At 58.7% G+C, this 26,284-nt stretch overlaps 1 protein-coding gene across 4 annotated transcripts in view; it reads left to right on the top strand.

Moving 5' to 3' along the window:
* TRAPPC9 (trafficking protein particle complex subunit 9) overlaps window positions 1–26,284 on the top strand; it is a 355,177-nt gene that overhangs the window by 102,733 nt on the left and 226,160 nt on the right. For all 4 annotated transcript variants that reach the window (XM_066265607.1, XM_066265609.1, XM_066265608.1 and 1 more), the window contains 2 exons: window positions 2,096–2,248; window positions 14,803–14,927. In XM_066265607.1, coding sequence (XP_066121704.1) covers window positions 2,096–2,248; window positions 14,803–14,927 — 278 coding nt within the window. The remainder of the gene's footprint in view (window positions 1–2,095; window positions 2,249–14,802; window positions 14,928–26,284) is intronic.

Below are 26,284 nucleotides of genomic sequence, written 5' to 3' on the forward strand. Positions count from 1 at the left end.
GGGCCGGATAAATGGCCCCAGGGGGCCGCATGTGGCCCGTGGGCCGTAGTTTGGGGACCCCTGGTGTGGAGTGTTGGCTGGCCCTGATGTCGGGTGGCGTGCGCAGCGGCTGCATCGGCTCCGAGCTGTGCTCGCTCTCACGGGTGGGCTCGTGCTCAGCCGGCCCAGCCTCGCAGGCCTGTTCACAGGGTGTCTCTCCCAGTGCACTGCGCGGGGCTGGGGGGTGGATGGACTTAGCACTGCTAGCATGTGCATGTGTGTGTGTGTGTGTGTGCGTGCGCGCGCGCGCGTATGGCATGTAAGCTCATTATAGAAAATTTAGGGAATACAGGGCAGCTTGAAGTCTCCCTGCTCAGAGGCCACCGGTGCCAGCACACAGGTGTGATTTCCTCTTGTTTCCTGCGTGGCCGTTTTGTGCATTCCGTAGTACATTCTATTCGGTATTCTGTTTTTTTATTGCATATACCCCCCCCCCATCTGTTCTAAATCTAAATCTGAAGGGATCTCTTGGAATAATTTGTTCTGCCTCAGATGCTTACTGAGGGCTTTGCGAGCGCCAGGGCTGTTAGTCATTGCGCAGGAGGGACGTTGATGGCGGCCAGCACGGTGGTGTCCCCCCCCCCCAGTGCCTGTGCAGCTTAGACACTCCGCAGGAACTGCCTGCTCCTCATGCGGCCTGGTGCAGGGGTGCTGAGATCACCTGGTCAGGATGGGGAAGTTGGGGGGTCACGGAGACTGACACTGGTGGGGTGCTGATTGTAAGTAATTTCATTAACTTTTATTGATTCTTCGGGACAGCCCGTTTTACAGATGAGTCAGCTGAGGCATGTGTAAGTTTGGTTGCTTACCTGAGGGTCCCCAGCTTGAGGCAGGATTTGAACTCAGGCACTTTTGTCCTAAAGCCAGTGTCTGAGCCAGCAGGGCACCCCGCCCTGCCAGGTGGTGGTGACCTTCCAGGGCAGGCTCCGGTCCCTGCGCTCTGGTTGCTGGGTGGAAGAGCGTGCCGCTCGGCCCAGCACGTGGCGTTCTGACGGAGGTGTGCGCGTCAGGGCCCAGAGGAGCAAGGTGGAGCTGGGCTGATGAGCGGGAATTCCCTCTGCAAGAAAGCGGGCTGAGGCTCTGGCCGTGTAGCTCGGTTGGTTAGGGCACCGTCCCGATGTGCCAGGGTTGTGGGTTCAATCCCTGACTGGGCACGTATAAGAATTAACCAAGGAACGCATAAATAACTGGAACAACAAATCGATATTTCTCCTTCTATATCTACCTTCTCTCTAATGATCAATAACATTGAAGTGATCTGCAGTTCATAAGAAGATAAACACGTAAAGATAACATGGGCCTGGCGTCCTCCAGCACGTGTGGGTGGGAAGCTGGGGGGGGGCAGGGCGGGGCGGAGGGCGGGGAGGGTGAGACCCGGCTGCCCTCGCTTCCCAGTGCGTGTCCGCCAGCCGGGCCCCTGCGTGCTGGCTCCGCTGCACGCGCCCTGAGCGCTCCCCCGGCTCCCGCCCGCCCGCCCGCCGGCCGAAGGGGACCTGAGTGCCCCGCTGGCCCCGGGTGCCCGTGCTTCAGAAACGGCCTGGCGGCACCTTTGGGAGGGCGGTCTTGGCGGGCCTCCGCGTCTTGGCCGGTGCTGGCCTTTCACAGGGGTGGCCGGTGCTGCCGGAGCAGGTGGGTGGGTGCTCCGGGGGCTTTAGGGTCTTCCAGCAGGTGGGGCCCAGTGGGTTTCTACTGGTTACGGGCTGTCCCTTTCTAACGTGATGTCACATAGAAACTGCTGGCTGTGGAGAAATTCAGCTGAACCCCGAGTTGATAGGAGCAAAGAGGGTGCTGGTTTTGTGAGCCGGGGAAGCTGCTCAGTGGCTGCGAAGGTGGCGTGGCTCCAAGCTAGGTGCCTGGCCCACAGGTGCTGGTGGTCGCCTCCCAGCGCCCAGGGCTCTGGAAAGTTCCTGGCCCTTTGCTCTGTCACATTTACAATGGCTTGCATTTTGTTTTTTTTTTGGTTTTTAAAGACTGCGTCAGAATTTTCTGGGGAGATCAGTAAGCCTCACGTCACCCCAGTCACATCATCCTCATCGCCCTGTCATTGCCGTTGTAGAAAAACTGTATGGCGACTTCCTGAGCTGGAAGCTGGAAGAAACCCTGGCCCAGTTCCCTCTGCAGCCGGGGAAGGTGGCCACTCTCGCTGTGGACATCACGGTGAAGCTGGACTTCTCCTGCCAGGAGAGCCTCCTCCAGGACCTCAGTGACGGTGAGCTCCTCCCGGTTGGCGCCTGCCGGCACGGTCCCCAAGCAGGCGCCCTGCAGCCCTCCCCCGCCTGTTGCCTGCTGCTCCCGCTTTGCAGCTGCTTGTCACTCATTAACTCGAGCTGCTTGAGACTTCTCCTGGGCACGCCGTCAGCCCGACTGAGTGCCTGTGCGTGCCGGAGAGTAATCAAGTGCTTTTCGTTAAGCAGTTCCTTAATTCTCACCCTCTGCTGGTTTGTGCCCCTTTGCCAGGAGGTCATCCTAAATTGGTGCAATGAGGGAATAACTGGTTGTTGTTTTTTTTTTCCAAGTATACCTTCTGTGATCTAATTAGCAGTGATGATAAAGTAGTCCTTCAAAGCCTGGTGATTTCTGTCAGGCCTTGGTGTCTGGAGAGAATGGGAATTTGTACTTGGGAATAGCTGATTATGGATAAGCTTTCATGGATTAATTGTGTCAGATTACGAGGCGTGCATTCAGACATTCATTTGGAGGCACTGCAGGGTGTATTGGTCAGCTCAGGCTGCCGTAGCAAAAGACCACGGGCAGCGTGGCTTTAGAGCAGGTATTTATTTCTCACGGTCTGGAGGCTGGAGGTCCAAGAGCAGGGTGCTAGCACGGTCTGCGGTGCCCTCTCCTGGCCTGCAGACAGTGGCCTGATCTTGCTGTGCCCTCATGTGGCAGAGAGAGAGCTCTGGTGTCTCATAATCGACTCCTTTTGTCCACCTTGTTCCTGAAGCATGCCCAGCCTGGCCTACCCCAGGGCCTTTGCACTGACACTTCCCTTCCTCGGATCACTGTCCCCCACAGTTCTGCAGGATTCACAGCTGACTATTCAGGTCTCCATTCAGATGTCTCCAGCAGAGAGGCCACCCTTGCCGTCCTCGCGGTGTCACCTGCATGGCTCGTCCACCAGCTGTTCCCTGGAGTAGCTTGCTGGTTTTTCTCCTGCCTGTCAGCCCCCGTCTTATAGGTTATTGGTTTCAGGGGAACAGGGGCCCCGTCTGCCGTGCTCAGTCCTGTGTTCACACTAGCTGGCTGGACCGTGATGGGGAAGAGCAGTAGAGTGGGGTGGTTTCAGGGGAACAGGGGTCCCGTCTGCCGTGCTCAGTCCTGTGTTCCTGCTAGCTGGCTAGACCGTGATGGGGAAGAGCAGTAGAGTGGGGTGGTTTCAGGGGAACAGGGGCCCCGTCTGCGTGCTCAGTCCTGTATTCCCGCTAGCTGGCTGGACCGTGATGGGGAAGAGCAGTAGAGTGGGGTGGTTTCAGGGGAACAGGGGCCCCGTCTGCCGTGCTCAGTCCTGTGTTCACGCTAGCTGGCTGGACAGTGATGGGGAAGAGCAGTAGAGTGGGGTGGTTTCAGGGGAACAGGGGCCCCGTCTGCGTGCTCAGTCCTGTGTTCCCGCTAGCTGGCTAGACCGTGATGGGGAAGAGCAGTAGAGTGGGGTGGTTTCAGGGGAACAGGGGCCCCGTCTGCCGTGCTCAGTCCTGTGTTCACGCTAGCTGGCTGGACAGTGATGAGGAAGAGCAGTAGAGTGGGGTGGTTTCAGGGGAACAGGGGCCCCGTCTGCGTGCTCAGTCCTGTGTTCACGCTAGCTGGCTGGACCGTGATGGGGAAGAGCAGTAGAGTGGGGTGGTTTCAGGGGAACAGGGGCCCCGTCTGCGTGCTCAGTCCTGTGTTCACGCTAGCTTGCTGGACCGTGATGGGGAAGAGCAGTAGAGTGGGGTGGTTTCAGGGGAACAGGGGCCCCGTCTGCGTGCTCAGTCCTGCGTTCACGCTAGCTGGCTGGACCGTGATGGGGAAGAGCAGTTGAGCGGGGGGCAGACAGGATGAGTCAGTGTCCGCCTCCCCCCACCCCTCCTCTTGGTGGGGGCTTCACCCTTCTGACCTCAGCGCCACAACTGCCCCCGGGCCCTGCCTCCTAGTGCTGTCACGGGGGGGGGGGGACTTGCTCTCTGGCACTCGAGTGTTTCATAGGCGTCACTGGGTTCCTTGAGTGATAATACTTAGACATACTTATATCATTAACAATGGTAGGAAACAGGTTTACCATTGGACACATTAGAGACTGACAATGTCAAGTAGATTTAATGTTACACCCTAAAAAGTATAAGGCAAAGTGGTGTCTTCCCTGTTTGTAAATGGCTTTATACCAGTGGCCTGCGTTTTCCTGTAAGGAGGCAGAGAGTCACAGAGGTTCTGACGGCTCTTTCTCCCCAGAAGGAAGTCTGGCAGGAAATATGGTACCTGCCACCTGACAGGTCACGTGGTGACCTGTAACCCAGGGGATGTCTGGGAAGTAGACTTGCAGCTGATACAGGACATGCTAGGATGTGAGAAGTGGGGGAAGCTGACCGTGGCTTCTATTGCTGACCCCCTGCTGGCTACCTGTGGCATGTCACTCCTGAGAGACAGAATGGAGGGCCGCAAGGGGAAGCCTTTGCTTCCTCGGGGACTGGAGGGCCCCTGAACGCGCTTTGGAGGGTGTTCTTCTGGAGATTGCCTGGCTGGCCGGAGTGAGGTTCACGCAGGTGTGACAGGGACAGGGGCAGTAGTTCAGGCGGGAGGAGTGGAGGCACGGGAGCCGTGGGGGTCTTGGGCCGGGACGGCAGGCGGGCCGCACTGGAGCACTCAGTGTGCCCGCAGCACAGAGCTCGGGAGCTGGCCCAGCAAGGGAGGGGCTTCCTCTTAGAGCTTACTCTGTCCCCATGGAGAAAGGCACTTCTCCTCGCCTGCACGCCTCTTGTTTATTAAGCTGAAGACAGACGCTGCCCATGGGACGCTGGACCCAGCTCAGCCCTTTGTCGGGAGGTGGAGCTTGTACGGAAAACAGACAGTGCTCACCTGGACGTCTCATTGCAGCGTGCTCTCAGAGTTAATGACCACGGGCTTCAGTGTCTCGTGTCCGGGACTGAGTTTCGGGAGCTGCCGCTGGGGCGGGCTCTCCCACGTGTCCTTCCCTGTGGTTGGCTCTGGAACTGGGGCGTCAGTCAGTGTCTGTCCTGGTCTGCTGCTCTCCTGGAAAAGAAACACTAATTTTTGGAAATCTCAGTCCTTAGAAAATAAGAGCCGTGACTCATCCTGAGTGACAGGTGGCTGGATTCTCAGTGCTACACTGTTTGTTTTTCTCTTTACAATCCCCAGACGCCTGAGGCTTTCACAAACATGCGATTTTAGAAGGTACTCTGGGATTTTAGTGAACCTGGGTGTTCTTCCCCGAGGGGGAGAGGGTAGGGGCTGCACAGAGAAGACACCTTTATTGAATGCTCACTGGTCCAGGCACCTCCTCGTCCCCTCCCGTCCCCTCTTCCTCGCCCCCTCCCGTCTGCTCTTCCTCGTCCCCTCCCGTCCCCTCTTCCTCGTCCCCTCCCCTCCTCTCCCTCGTCCCCTCCCCTCCTCTTCCTCGTCCCCTCCCGTCCTCTTCCTCGTCCCCTCCCGTCCCCTCCTCTTCCTCGTCCCATCCCGTCTGCTCTTCCTCGTACCCTCCCGTCCCCTCTTCCTCGTCCCCTCCCCTCCTCTCCCTCGTCCCCTCCCCTCCTCTTCCTCATCCCCTCCCGTCCTCTTCCTCGTCCCCTCCCCTCCTCTTCCTCGTCCCCTCCCGTCCGCTCTTCCTCGTTCCCTCCCTTCCTCTTCCTCATCCCCTCCCCTCCTCTCCCTCGTCCCCTCCCGTCCGCTCTTCCTCATCCCCTCCCGTCTGCTCTTCCTCATCCCCTCCCGTCCTCTTCCTCATCCCCTCCCCTCCTCTTCCTCGTCCCCTCCCGTCCTCTTCCTCATCCCCTCCCCTCCTCTTCCTCATCCCCTCCCCTCCTCTTCCTCGTCCCCTCCCGTCTGCTCTTCCTCATCCCCTCCCGTCCTCTTCCTCATCCCCTCCCCTCCTCTTCCTCGTCCCCTCCCGTCCGCTCTTCCTCGTCCCCTCCCGTCCTCTTCCTCGTACCCTCCCCTCCTCTTCCTCGTCCCCTCCCGTCCGCTCTTCCTCGTCCCCTCCCGTCCGCACTTCCTCGTCCCCTCCTGTCCTCTTCCTCATCCCCTCCCCTCCTCTTCCTCGTCCCCTCCCGTCCGCTCTTCCTCGTCCCCTCCCGTCCGCTCTTCCTCGTCCCCTCCCGTCCGCTCTTCCTCATCCCCTCCCGTCCTCTTCCTCATCCCCTCCCCTCCTCTTCCTCGTCCCCTCCCGTCCACTCTTCCTCATCCCCTCCCGTCCTCTTCCTCATCCCCTCCCCTCCTCTCCCTCGTTCCCTCCCCTCCTCTTCCTCGTCCCCTCCCGTCCTCTTCCTCGTCCCCTCCTGTCCTCTTCCTCGTCCCCTCCCGTCCGCTCTTCCTCGTCCCCTCCCGTCCCCTCTTCCTCGTCCCCTCCCCTCCTCTCCCTCGTCCCCTCCCCTCCTCTTCCTCGTCCCCTCCCCTCCTCTTCCTCGTCCCCTCCCGTCCGCTCTTCCTCCCGTCCCCTCCTCTTCCTCGTCCCCTCCCGTCCTCTTCCTCGTCCCCTCCCGTCCGCTCTTCCTCGTCCCCTCCCGTCCGCTCTTCCTCGTCCCCTCCCCTCCTCTTCCTCGTCCCCTCCCCTCCTCTTCCTCATCCCCTCCCCTCCTCTTCCTCGTCCCCTCCCGTCCGCTCTTCCTCGTTCCCTCCCTTCCTCTTCCTCATCCCCTCCCCTCCTCTTCCTCGTCCCCTCCCCTCCTCTTCCTCGTCCCCTCCCGTCCGCTCTTCCTCGTTCCCTCCCTTCCTCTTCCTCATCCCCTCCCCTCCTCTTCCTCGTCCCCTCCCGTCCGCTCTTCCTCGTCCCCTCCCGTCCGCTCTTCCTCATCCCCTCCCGTCCTCTTCCTCATCCCCTCCCCTCCTCTTCCTCGTCCCCTCCCGTCCGCTCTTCCTCGTTCCCTCCCTTCCTCTTCCTCATCCCCTCCCCTCCTCTTCCTCGTCCCCTCCCGTCCGCTCTTCCTCATCCCCTCCCGTCCTCTTCCTCATCCCCTCCCCTCCTCTCCCTCGTCCCCTCCCGTCCGCTCTTCCTCATCCCCTCCCGTCTGCTCTTCCTCATCCCCTCCCGTCCTCTTCCTCATCCCCTCCCCTCCTCTTCCTCGTCCCCTCCCGTCCTCTTCCTCATCCCCTCCCCTCCTCTTCCTCATCCCCTCCCCTCCTCTTCCTCGTCCCCTCCCGTCCTCTTCCTCGTCCCCTCCCCTCCTCTTCCTCGTCCCCTCCCGTCCGCTCTTCCTCGTCCCCTCCCGTCTGCTCTTCCTTGTCCCCTCCTGTCCCCTCTTCCTCGTCCCCTCCCGTCCCCTCCTCTTCCTCGTCCCCTCCTGTCCGCTCTTCCTCGTCCCCTCCCATCTGCTCTTCCTCTCCCCTCCCCTCCTCTTCCTCGTCCCCTCCCGTCCTCTTCCTCGTCTCCTCCCGTCCTCTTCCTCGTCCCCTCTTGTCTCCTCTTCCTCACGTGTCCAGCAGCTCTCGCCAGCTCCACTCGCTGGTTGGTCCTTCCCTCTCTGCCGTTTGGGGCTCCGTCCAAGGCCCTCGTCTTCTTCCTGTGCCCTCTCTCAAGACTCTGTCATCTGCTCAGGTGGCTTCAGCGCTCATCCCACACCCTGGCCACACCTCTTCCTTGCGCTCCTGGCCCGGAGGCTCTGGAGTCTGGGGAGGTGGGCCCGAGCGCCGGTCGGCCTGTGGCTGCGGTCCTGCCCCAGTGGGGTCTTCCCCAGGGCCCTCCCTCGTGCAGCGGTCCTTTTGCTCCCCCTGTGCTCACCAAGACTGACCCTTCCCCCAGCACCAGCTAGCGTCCTCAGGGCCCTTCTCCCCTTCCCCACAGTGAGCTCCCGACAGCAGCCCCCAGGAGCTCTGCACCCTCGCAGCCCGCTGGGGCTGGGGCTGTGCCTGGCCGTTCCTAGCTGAGCCTGGCACTGGCTCTCACGGTGTCTGGTGGAGGCCCTTGGGGGCGCGTGCTGGGTGCTGTGCCCCCTGTGGGTGCCTGTCAGCCGACTCAGGTCAGGTTTTCCCTGTGATGTCAGCCCTCAGATCAGCTCCGGAGACGGTCACGATCAGTGTATCCAGCTGTCCTTGTCTCCGGGGCGGGAGCAAGCTCTCTGCCCCTTGCCCTGCGCCCGTCTCAGACCCGCCATCCTGTGTGGTTGTGCCAGCCGCTTGTCAGGTGCTGCCCTCCTCTTGTTCTGCGTTCTGTGAGTTTTTTGCCCTCGTTCAGTAGGAAGAGGTTACTGACCACGGGTCAGACTGCCTTTCCTACTTCCATCTCCCCCATCAGCCTTCGGACTCACGACAGCCGAGGGGAGGTCGGCCACCCTTGCCTCCCGGGCGCCCTCGGAGCTCCTGAGTGGACGGGCAGTGCCATGGCACCCCCCGCTGAGTTCTCACTCACGTCTGTCTCATAGCTGGAGGTGCGCCCCTCCCCCGCCACCGTTAGCCTGCAGGCGGGAAGGTCAAGCAGTCCTTTGATTTAAATCAGGTGGGAAAATCCCCCCCTCCCCCCGCAGAGAATGAGGAATGCAGGTGGTGTTTGCCACGCATCAGCAGCAGGTGACCGTGCTGCCAGTGGCTGGAGCGAAGGTCTCTGCCCCACTGAGCCCCCTGCTCGCATCCCTGTGCCCCAGGCCGGCTGCGGGTTCACCGGGACACGGGGGTGCTCAGCAGAGGGGGTTGAAGTGGCTGCTTTGCCTTGTTTTGAGAAAGGGATGCCCCTGTGGGTCTCTGCAAGTCGGTTTGCTGTCAGCTCATGCTGCTGATGGCTCCACCTCCTGTCCATTCTGTTCGATGCGTGTTCCCAGCCCTTCTGTCTCTGTCCAGCTTCCCAGCTCTGACGGAAGCACTGCCATTTGCAGTCTTGACCATTTCCGTCGCCTTCCGCTTGGTCCCCTGGCTGCTGGCCTGGCCCCCTTTTCTCTGCCGGGCCTCTCTCTAACTCAGGACCTGGTGTGCCCACTGCCATTGTGCAATGGCATGGCCCCCTGGGGCAGTCTCTGGGTGGCTCCCGGGTCCAGTTCTGCTGACCAGCTTCCACTCAGGGCCCACCTGCTCCCGCATTTAGTTTATATTCCCCAAATGCTGAGCTTAGAGTTTCCTTTTCTCCCCGCCCCAGCACAAAACATTTTAATAGTTTGTCAGATGTGCAGTCGTTAGAATGGTCTCAGTCGCACATACACAAATCCGTAGATCACCTCAGTCGATTCTTTGAAATGAAATCACACACTGACAGTAACCCCTGACGTCCAGACAGTAACCCCCCATCAGTAGTGCAAATTACAAACACATTTTTAAAAAAGAGACATTGTTTAGATATTTAAACCAAAGTAACTTTGAGTACGTTCACTTGCCGAGTCAGGTGCACTCAGCACGGCCTCTGATCACCCCGTCCGGTCCTGGGCTCGGTCTCACCGCTGTCCTGAACCCCGCGGCCCCCCCCCAGGACCGGCTCCCTGTGCGCAGGCTCTTCATCTGCATGCAGGTGCCTGTCCGTCACCTTACGGCTGTTTCCCTTCGTAATCACACTGGCTAATTAATGTGTATTGCACGGCAACACCAGGCCGACACTGAGCCCCAGTGGTGGCAGAGCTGACCGAGTGACGTATTTCTCCGACCTGCGGGCCCTCTTTGCCTCCCGCCCTTGAGGGTAGACCAGTGGGTCCCAGAACCACCCCTCTGGACCTGGGAATCACTGCGGGGGGGACAATGGAAACGGCCTAGCTTCCCACTCGAGACACTGGGACTTAAGCACGAGTTGTGACCTGGGCACCAGGGGTTTAAAAGTGTTCCAGCTGATTTGTAAGCGCAGCTGAGTTTGGGAGCCTTCCGCAGTGGGGTCTCTTCATTCTCCTGGTCTTCAGAGACCCTTGTCACTCCCTTCTGCACAAAAATGGACACGTTCCTTGAGTAGACCCGTCACGGGAGATGGTGCTAAGCCGTCGGCGGGCCCTCACTAAGGTTTAGGGTGATGCGGGGTGCCTGCAGGGCCGCCCAGTGGGCGAGGCTTTGTAGAAGCTCCTGTCGGGAAGGAAATGTGGTGTTTGTCCCAGGTTAGCCGGGTAGTCACAAACCCGACCGTCCCGGCGTCTCCCCCTCGGAATCGCAGCTTCCTCACCCCCACAGCTGGTAAACTGACGCCTCCCGCGCAGGGCGCGCAGACCAGTTCGCCGGCGGGCACGGAGAACCCAGGGCTGTGCCAGCTGAGCACGTAGTAAACACTCAGCTCCCAGGCCCTCCTGGTGGAGCTATTCTTATTGTGACTGCGCTTTTCCCTGCTGCCCGCAAGTCCCACTTTCAGCTGTCCCTTCTCCCGACTCCCGTCCTCAGTGCCGGAGTCGGAGGGAGGCGTTATTTTAGCACACGAGATTGTTATTTCTGACTTGCCCACAGGGATGCTCTTAATAGAAAATTGAGCACTATAAACAGTAACTACGAAACTCTCCCTAAAAGCTCAACTTAATTCACGGTGATTCCGACTCCCACCAGTCTCAAGTCTGCTCTGCCCCCTGAGTCTGCTCAGCTCTCTGGCCGCCCCCTCGGCTGCCGTCCCGTCTGTGACACTTCTGGTCTTGTTCTCCTGTTCATTGTCCCCCCAGTCTGTTCTCTGTTCTCCTTGTGATGGCCTGTGTTCGCAGGAAAACTGGCCGGATGACTTGAACAGTTTCCTCCCTGCCGCCCTGCCCGGCCAGAGGCTCTTCCCCCACGGGCACCCCGGGACGTGTGTCTCTGCCCCCCACGTTTGTTCCTGCACTCTCGCCGCCCCCCACTGCAGCCCTGCCCCTCCCTGGCTCCTCGCTTATGCAAATCCATAGGTCACATTAGATGATTTTTTTTTTTTTTCCACTTTTCTGAAGCTGGAAACAGGGAGAGACAGTCAGACAGACTCCCCCGCATGCGCCCGACCGGGATCCACCCGGCACGCCCACCAGGGGCGACGCTCTGCCCACCAGGGGGCGATGCTCTGCCCATCCTGGGTGTCGCCATGTTGCGACCAGAGCCACTCTAGCGCCTGAGGCAGAGGCCACAGAGCCATCCCCAGCGCCCGGGCCATCTTTGCTCCAATGGAGCCTTGGCTGCAGGAGGGGAAGAGAGAGACAGAGAGGAAAGCGCGGCGGAGGGGTGGAGAAGCAAATGGGCGCTTCTCCTGTGTGCCCTGGCCGGGAATCGAACCCGGGTCCTCCGCACGCTAGGCTGACGCTCTACCGCTGAGCCAACCGGCCAGGGCAGATGATTTTTTGAAATGAAATCACACATTGACAATATTCCCTGCAGTCCAGAGAATAATCCTCCATCAATAGCACAAGTTATAAACACATTAAAAAAGAGACATTGTTTAGACATTTGAATCTTTGACTAAATACAAACTTACTCTGTATTTGCGCTGGGCCATGGGCTCATCTACCTCCCGCCCTCCCAAAGTTTGAGTCTGTCCCCATTTGTAATTTACACCTGACCTGTCTTTTTCATCTCCAGTTGATTAGACAGCAGACTTCTTAGGCTATAAAGAAGCCATAGCATGGCTTTGTGTGTGTGTGTGTGTGTGTGTGTGTGTGTGTGTGTGTGTTTCTGAGCTTGAAGGTGATATCTTTTTGTGGTCCCTTTGAGGTTTTGAGGACTGCATCCAAAAAGGAGGCATTTTAAATGTGATTTTAGCCTTTTTTTTTTTTTTTTTGCACTGCGGGTTTCTTTCATTGATACTCTAGAGTTGGTTTCCGTTCTAGAGCCAAGAAAACCGAGGTCTGTAGCTTTGTGTGACTTGCTCAGAGTCTCTGTGTGTGTCGGGGAGGAGGGCCGCGGGGAGGCCTATCCCTGGATCTTCATAGCAGGTGACACAAGCAAGGCCCCCCAACCCCGCCCTCCAGATTCCTGGACAGAATCTCACAGAGAGACCGCGGGACCCTTCCTGCGTCTCCCGTGCGTCCTCTGGACCAGCCGCTCCTGGTGGGACGTATCCATCCCGGGCCGTGGCTGGATTAGGGCCACCCCTGACCCACCAGGGCCACGTGGGGTGGAGGGGAGCTGCTCTGTGAGAAGAGGAGCGCTGTCCCCCAGCAGTGCTGGGCCCCGAGTCCTGTGCTGCTCTCAGTGTGAAACCAGACCGGCATTTCTGAGGAGCCCGCAGTGTGCTAACGATGGGGGCTTTCCGGGGAACAGCGGCATAGCTGTGTCCCAGGCCATGGAGGAGGGGCATTAAGGCCCCCGGGGCACCTGGCCAGAATGTGGCAGAGGATGACCCACTGGCCTTCTGCACTGGGCTCTCTACGGGCTCCCCCAGTTTCTAGGGTCGGATGCTGAAAAGTGGGGCCAGAGTCAGATTAAGGTCAGTTGAGGCCACAGGCCCAGAAGAAAATATTGGGCCCCTTAAGAAAAAGAGAGAGTCAGGGAAAATAAAAATACATGTTAACCATATTTTTAAATAAGTAAAAAATATTATTTACTATTAATTTTTTTTTTCTTTTTCTGAAGTTGGAAACGGGGAGGCAGTCAGACTCCCGCATGCACCCGACCGGGATCCACCCGGCATGCCACCAGGGGGCGATGCTCTGCCCATCTGGGGCGTCGCTCTGCTGCAATCAGAGCCACTCTAGCGCCTGAGGCAGAGGCCACAGAGCCATCCTCAGAGCCCGGGCAAACTTTGCTCCAATGGAGCCTTGGCTGCGGGAGGGGAAGAGAGAGACAGAGAGGAAGGAGAGGGGGAGGGGTGGAGAAGCAGATGGGCGCTTCTCCTGTGTGCCCTGGCTGGGAATCAAACCCAGGACTCCCGCACGCCAGGCTGACGCTCTACCACTGAGCCAACCGATCAGGGCCTGTACTATTAATATTAATATTGCACATATGAATCCAAACTTGGTGTCATTAGAAAAAAGTGTAAAGTTGGGGTTTTGCGGGGCCCTTTGGAAGTCGGGGCCTGGGGTGCACGCCATTAAATCTGCTTCTGAGTGTGACGTTTCTGTCTTGCAGACGTTTGTGTTTGTAATGCTAGCTCCTCCCCAGTGGTGCCGTGTTACCGGCTGTCCCCATCGTGCCAGGGGCGTTGAGGAAAGAAGGGAGAGAGGACATGCTTTCACGCTAACAGCTTTGGGTTGAGTCTTTGCAAACGGGTTTTACACAGACACATGGTGGACTTGTGTCAAACCAGGAGTCAGCTTTGAATGTGACTTTGAGATGATGGCATTGTTGTTGCTCACGGTGTAGAAATGGTATCAAATTTGAGCCTGCGATATATATTAATTCACTTACTGTTTTCTGAGGGTTCATGATCTGCTCAAGCCCCTGCCAGCCACTGTGGGGGACACAGCCATGACAGTGACAAGAACGCTGTCTTCCTGGGGTTTGCGGTCACGTCAGGAATCTAAGATGTGCACATTGCTGCAAGGATAACAGCAGTGGTTTCTGTGGGCGCTTGCCTGGTGCCAGGCGTTGTGATACTTACGTGACACACAGTCACTCGTTTATGTGTTGTCGTTGTTGCCACTTCAGAGGTGAGGAACTTAGAGCTCTAAGAGGTTAAGGAACTCAGCGAAGGCCCTTCAGCCGGATGGTGGAGAAGCCCGGAATCGGGCCTCCGGCCAGTCAGATCCCACTCCCCGCCCGGACAGGCAGCCTGCTCCCTGGTACAGGCTGCACGCAGAGAGCGTGGGGTCAGCGAAGAGGATGCGTGTGACCCGGACAAGGACCCCAGGCAGAATGAGGGGGCAGGGGGTGTCGTTTCGCAGAAGGGCTGCCCGACTCCAGTGGTGGACGACGCGGGTCAGAGTGGGGCTGTGGACCCGTGAGGCCGACCCCAGTGGTGGACGACGCGGGTCAGGGCGGGGCTGTGGTCCCGTGAGGCCGACCCCAGTGGTGGACGACGCGGGTCAGGGCGGGGCTGTGGTCCCGTGAGGCCGACCCCAGTGGTGGACGACGCGGGTCAGGGCGGGGCTGTGGTTCCGTGAGGCCGACCCCAGTGGTGGACGACGCGGGTCAGGGCGGGGCTGTGGTCCCGTGAGGCCGACCCCAGTGGTGGACGACGCGGGTCAGGGCGGGGCTGTGGTCCCGTGAGGCCGACCCCAGTGGTGGACGACGCGGGTCAGGGCGGGGCTGTGGTCCCGTGAGGCCGACCCCAGTGGTGGACGACGCGGGTCAGGGCGGGGATGTGGTCCCGTGAGGCTGACCCCAGTGGTGGACGATGCGGGTCAGGGCGGGGCTGTGGTCCTGTGAGGCCGCTTGTTTCCCCTCCGCCCTTCACTCGGTGGCTGTCCTTGGGGCCCCGTGCACCCAGAGCTTCTGGGACCCAGCATCCTGTCTCCTCGGGGACCCCATGCCGGCGCTCCCCCTTCCTGCCCGGCCCTGTGGATGGGTCAGAGGCTCTGCTCACGCCCTCAGCCTCTGGGTCAGCTCCTCTGGGGTCTGCAGGCTGCCCTGGGCCAGTCTGGTGCCGGTCTGTCTCTCAGCTCGAGTCTCCTCTGCAGCAGGTGCTACCTCACACTCGTGGGATGCTCATCGGGTGGTGACCACAGACAGAATCATAAGGACGCTGGACTGGTCTTTCCAGTTTATTTTTGAACAAAACCCCCCACAGTGAAGAAACCCCACTGACCCTCGCTCACTGTCCCTGTCCTTACCTTTCAGATGGGGTCAGCGTGAGCGGCTTCCCACTGTGCAGCCCCTTCCGACAGGTCGTGCGGCCTCGCGTGGAGAACAAGGCCGGGAACCCGCCCGAGGGCGGCAAGCCCGGGGACGTGAGCCACGGGAAGGTGAGTCTGCCCGCCCAGCGCAGCCTCCCGCCTTCCTGGAGGCGGTGTTGTGGGTTTGTTTCCCGAGGGGACGGACATGTTCTGTCAGCTGACTGCAGAGGCGTGTGTGTGGACAGCGGCTCGCGGCGTGGGGCGTCCTGTGCAGCGCTTGGTGGCAGCTCCCGCAGGGCCCGAGGGCGCCGTGTCCTCCTGTTGCTGACTTGCAGTTCCGTGGAGAATGCGTGGGTGGACTCAGTGCACGCACGGGTTGAAGTAGCCGATTTCCCGCCTCTTTCTCCATTTGAAAACTGCACTTGCTGTGTTATCCTCCGTTCAGACGTCTGTCCCGTAAACTCTTCTTACTCCTGTGGCAACTCCTTCCACTCGGGTTTACGAGCACTCAGGAGGCCAGACAGGTGTCCAGGTGCCAGGGGAGTGTCCGTGTAAAGCCAGGTGCCGTAGGACTTTGGTGAGCGAGGCAGGTGTCTCCATGGCGCTCCGGGCATCCTGGACTGGAGCTCTGGTCCTCGGGCCATCGGCGTTCAGGGCCGCTCCGCTTGTCCACGCCTGCCTGGGACACAAAGGCTGGGCGGACGGAGGGTGTGTGCAGCTAGGGGCCGCTCCGCTGGTCCACGCCTGCCTGGGACACAAAGGCAGGGCGGACGGAGGGTGTGTGCAGCTAGGGGCCGCTCCGCTGGTCCACGCCTGCCTGGGACACAAAGGCTGGGTGGACGGAGGGTGTATGCAGCTAGGGGCCGCTCCGCTGGTCCACGCCTGCCTGGGACACAAAGGCAGGGCGGACGGAGGGTGTATGCAGCTAGGGGCCGCTCCGCTGGTCCACGCCTGCCTGGGACACAAAGGCTGGGCGGACGGAGGGTGTGTGCAGCTAGGGGCCGCTCCGCTGGTCCACGCCTGCCTGGGACACAAAGGCAGGGCGGACAGAGGGTGTGTGCAGCTAGGGGCCGCTCCGCTGGTCCACGCCTGCCTGGGACACAAAGGCTGGGCGGACGGAGGGTGTGTGCAGCTAGGGGCCGCTCCGCTGGTCCACGCCTGCCTGGGACACAAAGGCTGGGCGGACGGAGGGTGTGTGCAGCGAGGTCACCAGAACGGCTTGTCGTGCGGCATGTGTGCCAGCGCAGACTTGCAGGACCCACCCACAGGCTGATGCCAGCCTTGCAGAGGGCAGTGATGAGGCCGGCCAGGAGCGCCCAGTCGCCTGGTCCTGAGTCAGCAGTGGGAAGAATTCTGAGGACTGGGGCTGCTCTGATAACAGTGACAAGGGGCGGAGGGACAGGGATGCCGTCTGAAGGGTGGTCACAGCAGGGGGAACAAGCTGCTGTGGGTGGGCAGAGGTCACATTCAGGTGACCAGGTGCTGGTGTTGGGGGTGCGTCCCCTCCATTTGGGGCCCTGCAGGGCAGAGGGGCTGGGGCCACGGGGGGCTGGCTCCCAGGAGTGCTCGCTTCGCTTCTCAGCCCGGGGCCGGGATGTGCGAGGTGCTTCCCCTAGCGGGCGCAAAGGCGGGCGTGTGCACTGTGTGCACTGTGAGGCCAGGGTGGTGCTGTGCGGGCCTCGGTGCTGGTGGCAGTAGCTCTGCGGCAGGCGTGACAGGAGAACCTGGCTCGACGCCCTCACAAGCACCCTGGGGTGTCCCGTCACCTGCAGCCTCGTGACAGCTGACAGCAGCCCGTTCTGCATCTCTCCTGGGGCTAAGTGCCCCACAGCCTGCCCACGTGTGCCTCTGTCCCTCAGTACCCGCCCGGGTGGCCTTCTTCTCTCCTGGGACAGATGCTGGGGCGTCAGGGTCCGATGGCATGCTGCAGGGCGCGTGCTCCGGGGCCGGTTGTCTGTGCTTGGCTGGGGGAGGGTGGCTCTGGCATAGATTTTCCCCTCAGTTGGGGATTGTAAGGCTGAACTTTTTTTTTTTTTTTTTTTTTTTTTTTTGTATTTTTCCGAAGCTAGAAACGGAGAGACAGTCAGACTCCCGCATGCGCCCGACCAGGATCCACCCGGCACGCCCACCAGGGGGCGATGCTCTGCCCCTCCGGGGCGTCGCTCTGCCGCGACCAGAGCCACTCTAGCGCCTGGGACAGAGGCCAAGGAGCCATCCCCAGCGCCATCTTTGCTCCAATGGAGCCTTGGCTGCGGGAGGGGAAGAGAGAGACAGAGAGGAAGGGGGGTTGTGGAGAAGCAGATGGGCGCTTCTCCTGTGTGCCCTGGCCGGGAATCGAACCCGAGACTTCTGCACTCCAGGCCGACGCTCTACCACTGAGCCAACCGGCCAGGGCCTGAACAGTTTTTTTAAATGGTTGTAAATGTATATCAATGTAGGTAAATGTTTATAACTGTTTAAATGTTGTACCATTTACTGCATAGGTCCTGAGTGTTAGGCACTTGTACATAAATTGTTTCAAATTCTCATGACAGCTGAGTAGGTGGTCTTATCCCCCAGTGAGGGCGCCCAGGCGCCAAGAGGGGGTGTGACAAAAGCTGAGTCACTCCGCCCTCGTCTGTTGTGCGGTGAGACCTCTTTCCCTCCACCTCCCTCCTGAGTTTTACTTGTGAATGGAATCCCAGATCCTGCATTCAAGGCCCTCAGTCTGACCCGGCTGGACGTGGCCGTTTATAGGTTCAGTGTCCGCTGTGCCCGTCAGCCACACTGACGCTCCTGCCACCTTCCTCATGGCCCGGGGGTTGTCCTGGGTAATTTCTCATCAGGAAACCTGGGCGGAGGGAGCCGACATGTAGGACGTGCTCTGCAGGCCGGACTCGCGGCGTTTCATGTTTGCGGTTTTCTCCGTGTGTGTTGGCAAATCTCTCGTCCGGGGCGTGGGCACACTGACTGTAGGGAGGCTGTGTGCCCGGCCCAGGCTCACGGAGTTGGTGGTGGGTTCAGGGTGGGTTTCTAACCTTATACTGGGCCCGTGCACCCCCAAAGGCAGTGAGGAGGGTGTGTGGGAGCAGCTCCATCTGTGTGTGGTCTGTTGTTGCTGACGCGGGTGGGGAGCTCAAGGCTGAGGTGACACTGCGTCTCTCGGGTGTCGGGCTGCGCCGTGCCGCTCGGTGGGGTGTCTGAGGGGCGTAGTGGGAGCCGTGGACATCCGGGGTGTCGTGCTGCCATGGGGCACCTGTTGTCGAGCCTCCTGTACAGCCCAGCCTGTCACCTCGCCGTTCTCCCCAAAGCAGGAGTGATGTGGTTTAATTGGGAACATGCTCACCCTGTGAGATTGTCACCCGGGACCTGTGTAGTCATGGAAACCAGTGATTCAGGGAAAGCAGCTCCAGGATGGCCTCGGGGAATGAGGAGAGCGTGTGCCTCCCCAGGTCCGCTGGGAGGGCTTCCTCCCGTCCCGGCCACGGTCACGGGTGGTTTCTCTGCACGCCGCAGGAGCGCTCTCCTGGGACTGGGCGCAGAGACGGTGTGTGTGGACACGGGGGAGCCGGCCCTCCTGTGAGCCAGGCCCTGTAGGACGGCCTCCCGGCCCTCCGTTCCCCATCTATAAAGCGGAGTCAGGATGCTTCCTTCAGGGGCGGGTGTGCCCGGCAGGGAACGGACGGCTGGAGAGCCCCAGACCCATTGAGGAAGCAGAGTTTTTTGTTAAAACCTTCCCGAAAAGAAAATTCCCAGCCTGGGTGGTTTTGCTTATGCATTTTATGAAGCATTTCTTTCAGGGAAGAATAATATGAATTTTATGCGAACTCTTCTTTTGGGAAGCTAGAGAAAGAGTGAACACTCCTGATCATTCTAGGAGGTCAGCATTACCCGGAAACCAGAGCCAGCTAGAGAGATGATGAGAACAGCGGCAACAGCCAGGACTCCTGATCATAGACACAAACATTTTAGCAACATCTGAGCATAGCCCGTTCAGCAATACGTAGAATGTGGACCAAGGGAGGTTTATGTGTCGAATATGCAAGGCTGGTTTTAACATTTGAAGCACAACAAATGTACTTTTTCGTGTCAACAATCTAGAAAGAAAATCTATACAAGCATCTCAATGATTGATGTAGGAAAAGCATCTAACAACATGCACTACCTGTTTCCAATAAAAACTCTCAGGAAATTACACATAGAACAGAGCTTCCTCAGCCCCAACCCGACGGCTCCCACTGTCCTTCAAGGTGCAGAGCTGAGCCCTTGCCCGTAGGGGCAGCGCCCCCGGCTCCCGCCCCTGTGCTAGGGTCCCCTGTGCTCTTTCCTTTGATTCCCGGTGTGTCCCCCAGTTCCTCCAGGCCAACCTCTGGTGCCACCTGTCTGCCAAGCCTCACAGGTGGCGTGAGCCGAGCCAGGCACCTCTGTGTCCCCACCCCGCTCTCCACGCCCACCTCTATGGCCATCTTGTGCTTCTGTCCCCGAGTTCCCCCTCGTTTCCTCATGGCCATGGACTGCAGTAAATCTTCCCAGATGCAGATGTTGCCGGTGGCTGGGTGATGTCCCTCGAGTCCACGGAGCCCTCTTGACTCTGTGGAGAGCCTTGCCATCCGCGAGGCGCAGCAGTGAAGTAAGAGTCTTCTTACTCGGAGGGACACCTGACTTCGACAGTACTCCGGTGATACCCCACGTCACGTGAAATACCCTGTGTGACTTCACCTTTCCACTGGAGGGCCGCGGGGTGTTCACAGGGCTCTTGTGTGCGCGGGCATGTTAACAGCTGTACTTACAAACGATCTGCTGGGAAGAATCTACTAAGAAAATTGAGGAGCAGGTGGTAGTCAAGTTAAAGAAAAACACCTGTTATGCAACAAGTGACAAGTTTTTTCTGAAGTTGTGTTACATGTGAAAAATGTTTCTGTGAGCCGTTTGGAGTCTGGGGGCCTCAGAATTGAGACTCCCCGTCAGCGGGGAGGGAGAAAGGTATGAGGCCATCTGCTTATTGGTTGCTTATGCAAAGGCTGGCGAGCTGGCGAGTGTGCTGGGCCGGGGAGGCTCGGGGTTGGCACCGGGGAGACTGAGCACTTTAAACAGTTGTTTCCAGATTACTTTCTCATGACTACGGCTTCCCATTACTCAGGTGGAACTCACTGAGCAGCTCAGGAAAGATTAAGTAATGTGCCCAAGGTCAAGCAATTACAAGGTTCCAGTTAGAATTCAAGCCCAGACACGTCCAAATCCGAAGCTGGTGCTATTTCTGTTTCCAAGCTTATTATGGGATACAAAACCTTATTATGGGATACAAAACAGTCTCTATTGATCCCAGCTGTATTTATAGAGCGGGGAGTATAAGCTCTTTCGCCAATCTGACCCTCAGTGTTCAATCTGGAAAATGCAGATAATAGGACTTCCTCCTGGGCTGTTATAAGGAGTAAAGTGTCTGCTATTAGCCCAGGTAGATAAGAAACGCTTATAAAAACGGCAAATCCAATTCGCTTCCAAATGATTTCTAATCTGTCCCAGCAATAATTACGGAGATAGAAAAGTTCTTCCTACGAAGTTTAAGCCTAAGAAGCTTCAACAGAATCCTTTAATCTGCTCAACAATTTCAAAACCGAGTAAGAAACTTCGCCGCCGCAGCCAAGCCCAGCTGCCTGGGGCGTGCGTTCCAGAGTGCAGTCGGTGGGGAGGCGAGTCGGGTTCCGGAGGTCCGGGCACTCCTTCCTAGTCACCAGCTTTGCCTTCCGCGGTCTTCGTTGTCCGCTTGAACCCGTCACATTTCGCCCACTCCATCCATTCAGCACACCCCCAGTGAGTCTCTGTCCCGTGCTGAGGGTGTCACGAGGCCCCTGGAGTCCCGGAGGGCACCTTTGTGCTGGAGACACGGGGTGGGGAGGGCGTCCGGCCGTGAGAAGCGCCTGTGGGAGACCTAGGAAGGAGCAGGACAAGGAGCAGGACCGGAACTGCTTGCTGTGGGCGGAGCCATCGCTGACCCCAGGGGAGTCGGTTGGGCAGGGCTGGGGGACAGTGCGCTGTGCTGAGGTCAGGGCACTAGGGATGACCTCTCGTTAATCCCTGCGTTTCCAGCACCCAGTTCAGGGGATGGTGCAGAAGAGGCCCCCAGCAAATGTTCAGTGAGCGCGCAACAAGGAAGAAAAGGAAGTGTTTCCAAAGGATCATGGTGCTCTGTTCCTTTAGCTCTGAGTCAGACGCTGCCTTCCGTCTCAGCAGCGCCTCAGTGTAAACGCCAGGGGGCGTTCCCCCCCCAGCTTGGTGAGCCCGATGCCCCATCCGAGAGCTTCGTCTCAGTAGGTCTGGGGGGCGTGCTGGGAGTGTGTGTTTGAAGAAAGGGCCCGGGTGACACCCCCACGGCTGCAGTGGGTGCTGCCAGGAGGGGCGCAGTGCTCTTCAGTTTGGTTTTGCACTTTTAACCGTCAGTAGGACCGGGCGGTGAGCGTCCTGAAGAACAGTCTGGACCTGACGTTGCCCATGGGGCTCTGCCTGTGTGCTGAGCGTTCACGGCATGAGCGGCCTGGAGACAGCGGGAGACAGCCCAGTGGGAGAAAGTGGGTCCTTTCTTTTCATTCTTGCCAGTCGGGAAAATGGAGTTAGCTCAGCTCTTCAGAATGATGGACGGGAAGCAAAGAGGTTTGCTTTGGGTAAGGAAAAGGAAATTTTCATCCATGAAAATATGGGGTCCAGGAGGCAGCCCACAAAAATGTGCTGTCACACACATTTAGGTAATCTAATTAGTCTCTAAAAATCCCAAAGCAATGTCAACCATATTAAACAACAGAAGCCTGACCCTTCCCGAGCCTGGAAATAGCTCCACTCTCAAAACAGGTAAAACAGCCCCGGAACAAACTTCAGCTTTTTATTTATTTATTTATTTATTTATTTATTTATTTATTTATTTTTCCTGTATTTTTCTGAAGCCAGAAACGGGGAGAGACAGTCAGACAGACTCCCGCGTGCGCCCGACCAGGATCCACCTGGCACGCCCACCAGGGGGCGACGCTCTGCCCACCAGGGTGTGATGCTCTGCCCCTCCGGGGTGTCGCTCTGTTGCGACCAGAGCCACTCTAGCGCCTGGGGCAGAGGCCGAGGAGCCATCCCCAGCGCCTGGGCCATCTTTGCTCCAATGGAGCCTCGGCTGCGGGAGGGGAAGAGAGAGACAGAGAGGAAGGAGAGGGGGAGGGTGGAGAAGCAGATGGGCGCTTCTCCTGTGTGCCCTGGCCGGGAATCGAACCTGGGACTTCTGCACGCCAGGCCGATGCTCTACCACTGAGCCAACCGGCCAGGGCCTAAACTTCAGCTTTTTAAGGCATGGTCACAATGGACAGTTACTTTGGTGTTTCTCAACCGCTGGTCCGCCGGTCCTCCAGAAGTTTCATGCTGGTCTGCAAAAGTTAACGACCCTGATACTGTACGAAGATTATAGAGCCACTGATGTTCGTCTATTTGCTCGGGGCGATTTCTGCCTTAGGGGTCCCCGAAATCATTCTCCTGTTTTCACTGGTCCCCAAGTGTAAAAAGTTTGAAAGCAACTGGTTGCTTCATTTCATCTGAAGTGGAGATAAGCTTGGATCTGCCAGGGAGTTCTTGGTGCACGGACCCCCCAAGAGTGGGGGCAGGCATCCCTATCCCCTCTGGCTGGCACCTTCCTGTATTCTCTCGTCGTCACTCGATGGGGCATGGTCATTGGCCTGTCTGTCCCCCACTGGTCACCCAGCTGCACACGGGCAGACAGACTCCCTCCCCTTCCCGTGCTCTCAGAGTAGCTCGTGTGCACAGGGTGCTGGTGCCCTGCAGTCACTACTGGACTGGAAGAATCACAGACAGCTTTGAAGGAGGCAGGTGACATGGCTGGCGGCTCATTAGCAGAGAATGGAGAAAAGGCTCTTGCGGCTGGGGGACCAGCCTCAGCAAAGCCCGCGGGAATGAGCTTCTTCGACATATTTGGGGCAGTTCTGCTAAACCATGGCAATTATAGGTGAGGGAAGAGAAGTGGAAGCCATGTGCTGAAGGTTCCTGATGGCCCTGAAGACGAGAGCACCATGTGGGAATGGGAACTGCCTCAGGACTAAGGTACCCCAGCCCGAAACCGGTGGCTCTGTCAGTCCAAACCTGAATATCTAGGCTCTTCTTCCTTGCTCTGCCCAGGGAGTCAGGATGCAGAGAGTTATCTGATGCCCACGAGACGTCCTATGACAAAGAAAACCATCGCTTTACAAATGACAGCCCCTGGAGAAAATGCAGGGCTAGATCCATAGTTACCAGCTGCTGTAGCAAAGGCTTTGCCTGACTTTAAAAGCAGTTCCATAACGTAGAGGACGATTTCACCTTCTCAGCCTTCCACTCCTGTCCTGCTGAGAGTTTTGTGAAGTCAGGAATGGATATTAGATTTTCTCGAATGCGTCCTGTGTGTCTTTTGAGATGACGGTGTGCTTTTCTTTTCCTTAGTTTGTTCTGATTCCGTGACTTTCACTGACGGGTTTTAGGGTGTGAAACCGACCTTGTATTCTTGGGACAAGCCCACGGGTCTTGCTGCAGCACCCTTCTTGGTAGCCCCAGCGCACGCAGTCCTTCCGGGTCAGTCCGACAGATGTGCGGGCGCTGTGGACGGAAGTAGCCAGCAGGGAAGAGGAAGAGTGTCTGCAGCAGGACAGAGGAGTGGGGGCCCAGGGTGGATGGCCGCACGCGGAGGCTTCCCCTGGGTCCCGTCAGCGGTGACGGGAGGGAGGTGGAGTCACGAGGCGGCTGCGGTCCGGGACTCCCTGGCTGGGACGAGGACCTTGGAGGACGGGACGGGAGCCGTGTGCTCTGTGTGGTCCAGACCAACCACAGATGCCCGTCAGGGTGGAGTTAACAGAAGTCTGACCGCACTCCCGGGCTGGAGCCCATCTGTGTTCTCACCAGCCTGAGTTGTTCCCCGTGATTTTCAACATCGTTCAAGGGGCGCGTTCCCGATTTAAAAATCTCTGCTTTTCAAGTAGGCCAGAAATTGGCAGTCTTCCGCGATTTCCGTTTAAGTTCAGGTTCCTCGCCTGACGCTTTTCTCTGGGTCGCAGCCCTTAATCCTTGTTCTCCATCAACGAGATTACGCAGCGCTGTCTCTGGGCAGGGGTGCTGTTGACAGTGACCGTTCCCCTCTTCCTGACCAGGGCCGTTTGAGTGCATTTCCCTGCACTTGTTTTACAAGTTGCTCTGTCTAATGAGTGCTGTTCAGTTTGATGTCTCAGTAAGTTTTTATTGCTTGTAACGTACAGAAGTTATTAAAGTGCCCCCCATTTGACTCCCAGATTCTGTTATGACTAATTAGCCCAAACCTGTGTCCTGTCGGGACCACGCATCGCGTCCGCTCCGTGTGGCACGTCAGCTGCCCTAGGTCTGCACCGTGCTTTTCTTTACTTTTGTGTCGAAGCAACGCCTCCCACAGCCCGGCTGACCTCCACGCTGCACAGCGGACACAGCAATTTCCTTCTCGCTAGACGTTAGCGTAGAAGTGAAACTGGACCCTAACTCTGGGGTTCCGAGCGTAAGCACCGAGACGTGTGCGCGCTGGGGCGTGCCCTGAGGGCGGTTACACACAGGCTTTCTGATGTTCCCAGGCACCCGGAAGGGCTGTGGGCAGAGGCACCCGCTCTCTGCGGCTTGCTCAGACTGTCCTTCCCCTGGGGACCCCAGCCGCTGCGACTGTTTGGTTTGTCGCTTGGCCAGGCGTGGTGCTGGACGCCTCTGCAGAATGTACTCGTGACATCCTGCCTACGACCTGTCACCCACTGACACCTCTGGACCAGGGAAATTGAGGCTTATCACAGACACTTCACGACAGCCCATGTAGCCGATAAGTGGCGTCGTCGTGGCCCCGACCCAGGCTTGTCTGAGACTGAGGTCTTTCCCGCAGCGCTGGGCCCTCCTGTCATTTCCTCCTGTCATTTCCTCCTGTCATTCCCTGCCCACTCCGCCATGGCTCCGACGCTGTTGTGTGCGTTAGCTGTGCACACGCGGCCCCTCCCACTGACCCGGAGATGGCCATAGACACACGCTGTCGTGTCTGCTGCTCCCGCATTGCCGGTGTCCCCGGGGTCACCCACACCTTCGCCACGCTCGCCCCCTGTCACCTGTGCCCGTGCCCCGGCCCCTCCCTGGCTGCGAGCCTCCTTCTTATTCTTCCCCTTTGATAAGCTCTTGAGTGGGAGTCAAGTGTGATGTGCGGAAATGTCACCAGCATCAAAATGACTCAGGGAAAGAATGAGTGTATTTTCACGTTAAATATCAAGACCTGCCATCTGACAGAAGGTGTGAACGACAATGAGATACAATGCCCGCGTCGGGAGGGTTCTGGGAAGGAGAGCTGGGCGCGCAGCGCTCACCGTGGGCCCCGAGCAAATGGGCGCAAGCTGAGCCCGTGCGGGGTCTTCCGGGAGAGTCCAGCTTGTCAGATCTCAGTTGTGAGTTAGGAGACCACAGTCAACCATGGTGTCCTCGGAAGACCCCGCGATCAGTGTTGTTTCACACGAGGCGTGTTTACCTAGCAGGCAGGGGGCGGGCGGGAGCCTTCTCCCTGGAAACTTAATCCAGAGAGGCACACAGGGCCCTCATACTAACCCAGGAACTCCACATAGAAACGCTGAGGCCGTGTAAATAGGTGTGAGGTATTTCCGTCGTGGACGTGACATTACGCAGTTCAGCCTCCACGCTTCGGCTCAGAGGACGCTGACTGGCGCTCAGCGGGCGGGGGGACGTGGACTTGGTTTCTGTCGGGCCGGGCGGGGCTTTTAGAATCTTCGGTGTCGGGGGCGAGGCGGGGGGCAGCTTTCGGCAGGTGTGCATGCCCGTCCACCATGACCCAGCCTCCCCGGTGCTGAGCACACGCTTCCTGCCCGTCTGGCCTCGATGGTGCGGGAACTCACCACCCTGGTAAGGGGCCAGTGGACGGTGCAGAGCTCCCCGGTGGGGCCACAGGACCCATGGAGATGAGTGTGTATGTTTTCACCCCGTCCTTCTTAAGAAGTGCCTTTTTCATCATAGAAGAGCTTTACGTTTACAGAAGGGCTGCAGAGACAGCGGCGTGTTCCTTTGCAGGCCTCACCCGAGCCCCCTGGGATGCACATCTTGGGTCAGCCCGGCACGTCCACCGCAGAGAGAGGCCAGCGTCGGTGCAGCGCTGTGACCTGGACTGTCCTCGTGGCTCGATCTCACTGGCGTGTCCACCACTGTCCTCTTGTCCCCTGTCCATGCAGGTGCCAGGCCCCTCAGACCACTGTCCTCCTCTTGTCCCCCGTCCATGCAGGTGCCAGCCCTCTCAGACCACTGTCCTCCTCTTGTCCCCCGTCCATGCAGGTGCCAGGCCCCTCAGACCACTGTCCTCCTCTTGTCCCCTGTCCATGCAGGTGCCAGGCCCCTCAGACCACTGTCCTCCTCTTGTCCCCCGTCCATGCAGGTGCCAGCCCTCTCAGACCACTGTCCTCCTCTTGTCCCCCGTCCATGCAGGTGCCAGGCCC

The sequence above is a fragment of the Saccopteryx bilineata genome, chromosome 3 (genome assembly GCF_036850765.1).
Source record: "Saccopteryx bilineata isolate mSacBil1 chromosome 3, mSacBil1_pri_phased_curated, whole genome shotgun sequence".
In the NCBI taxonomy this organism is placed as follows: Eukaryota; Metazoa; Chordata; class Mammalia; order Chiroptera; family Emballonuridae; genus Saccopteryx; species Saccopteryx bilineata.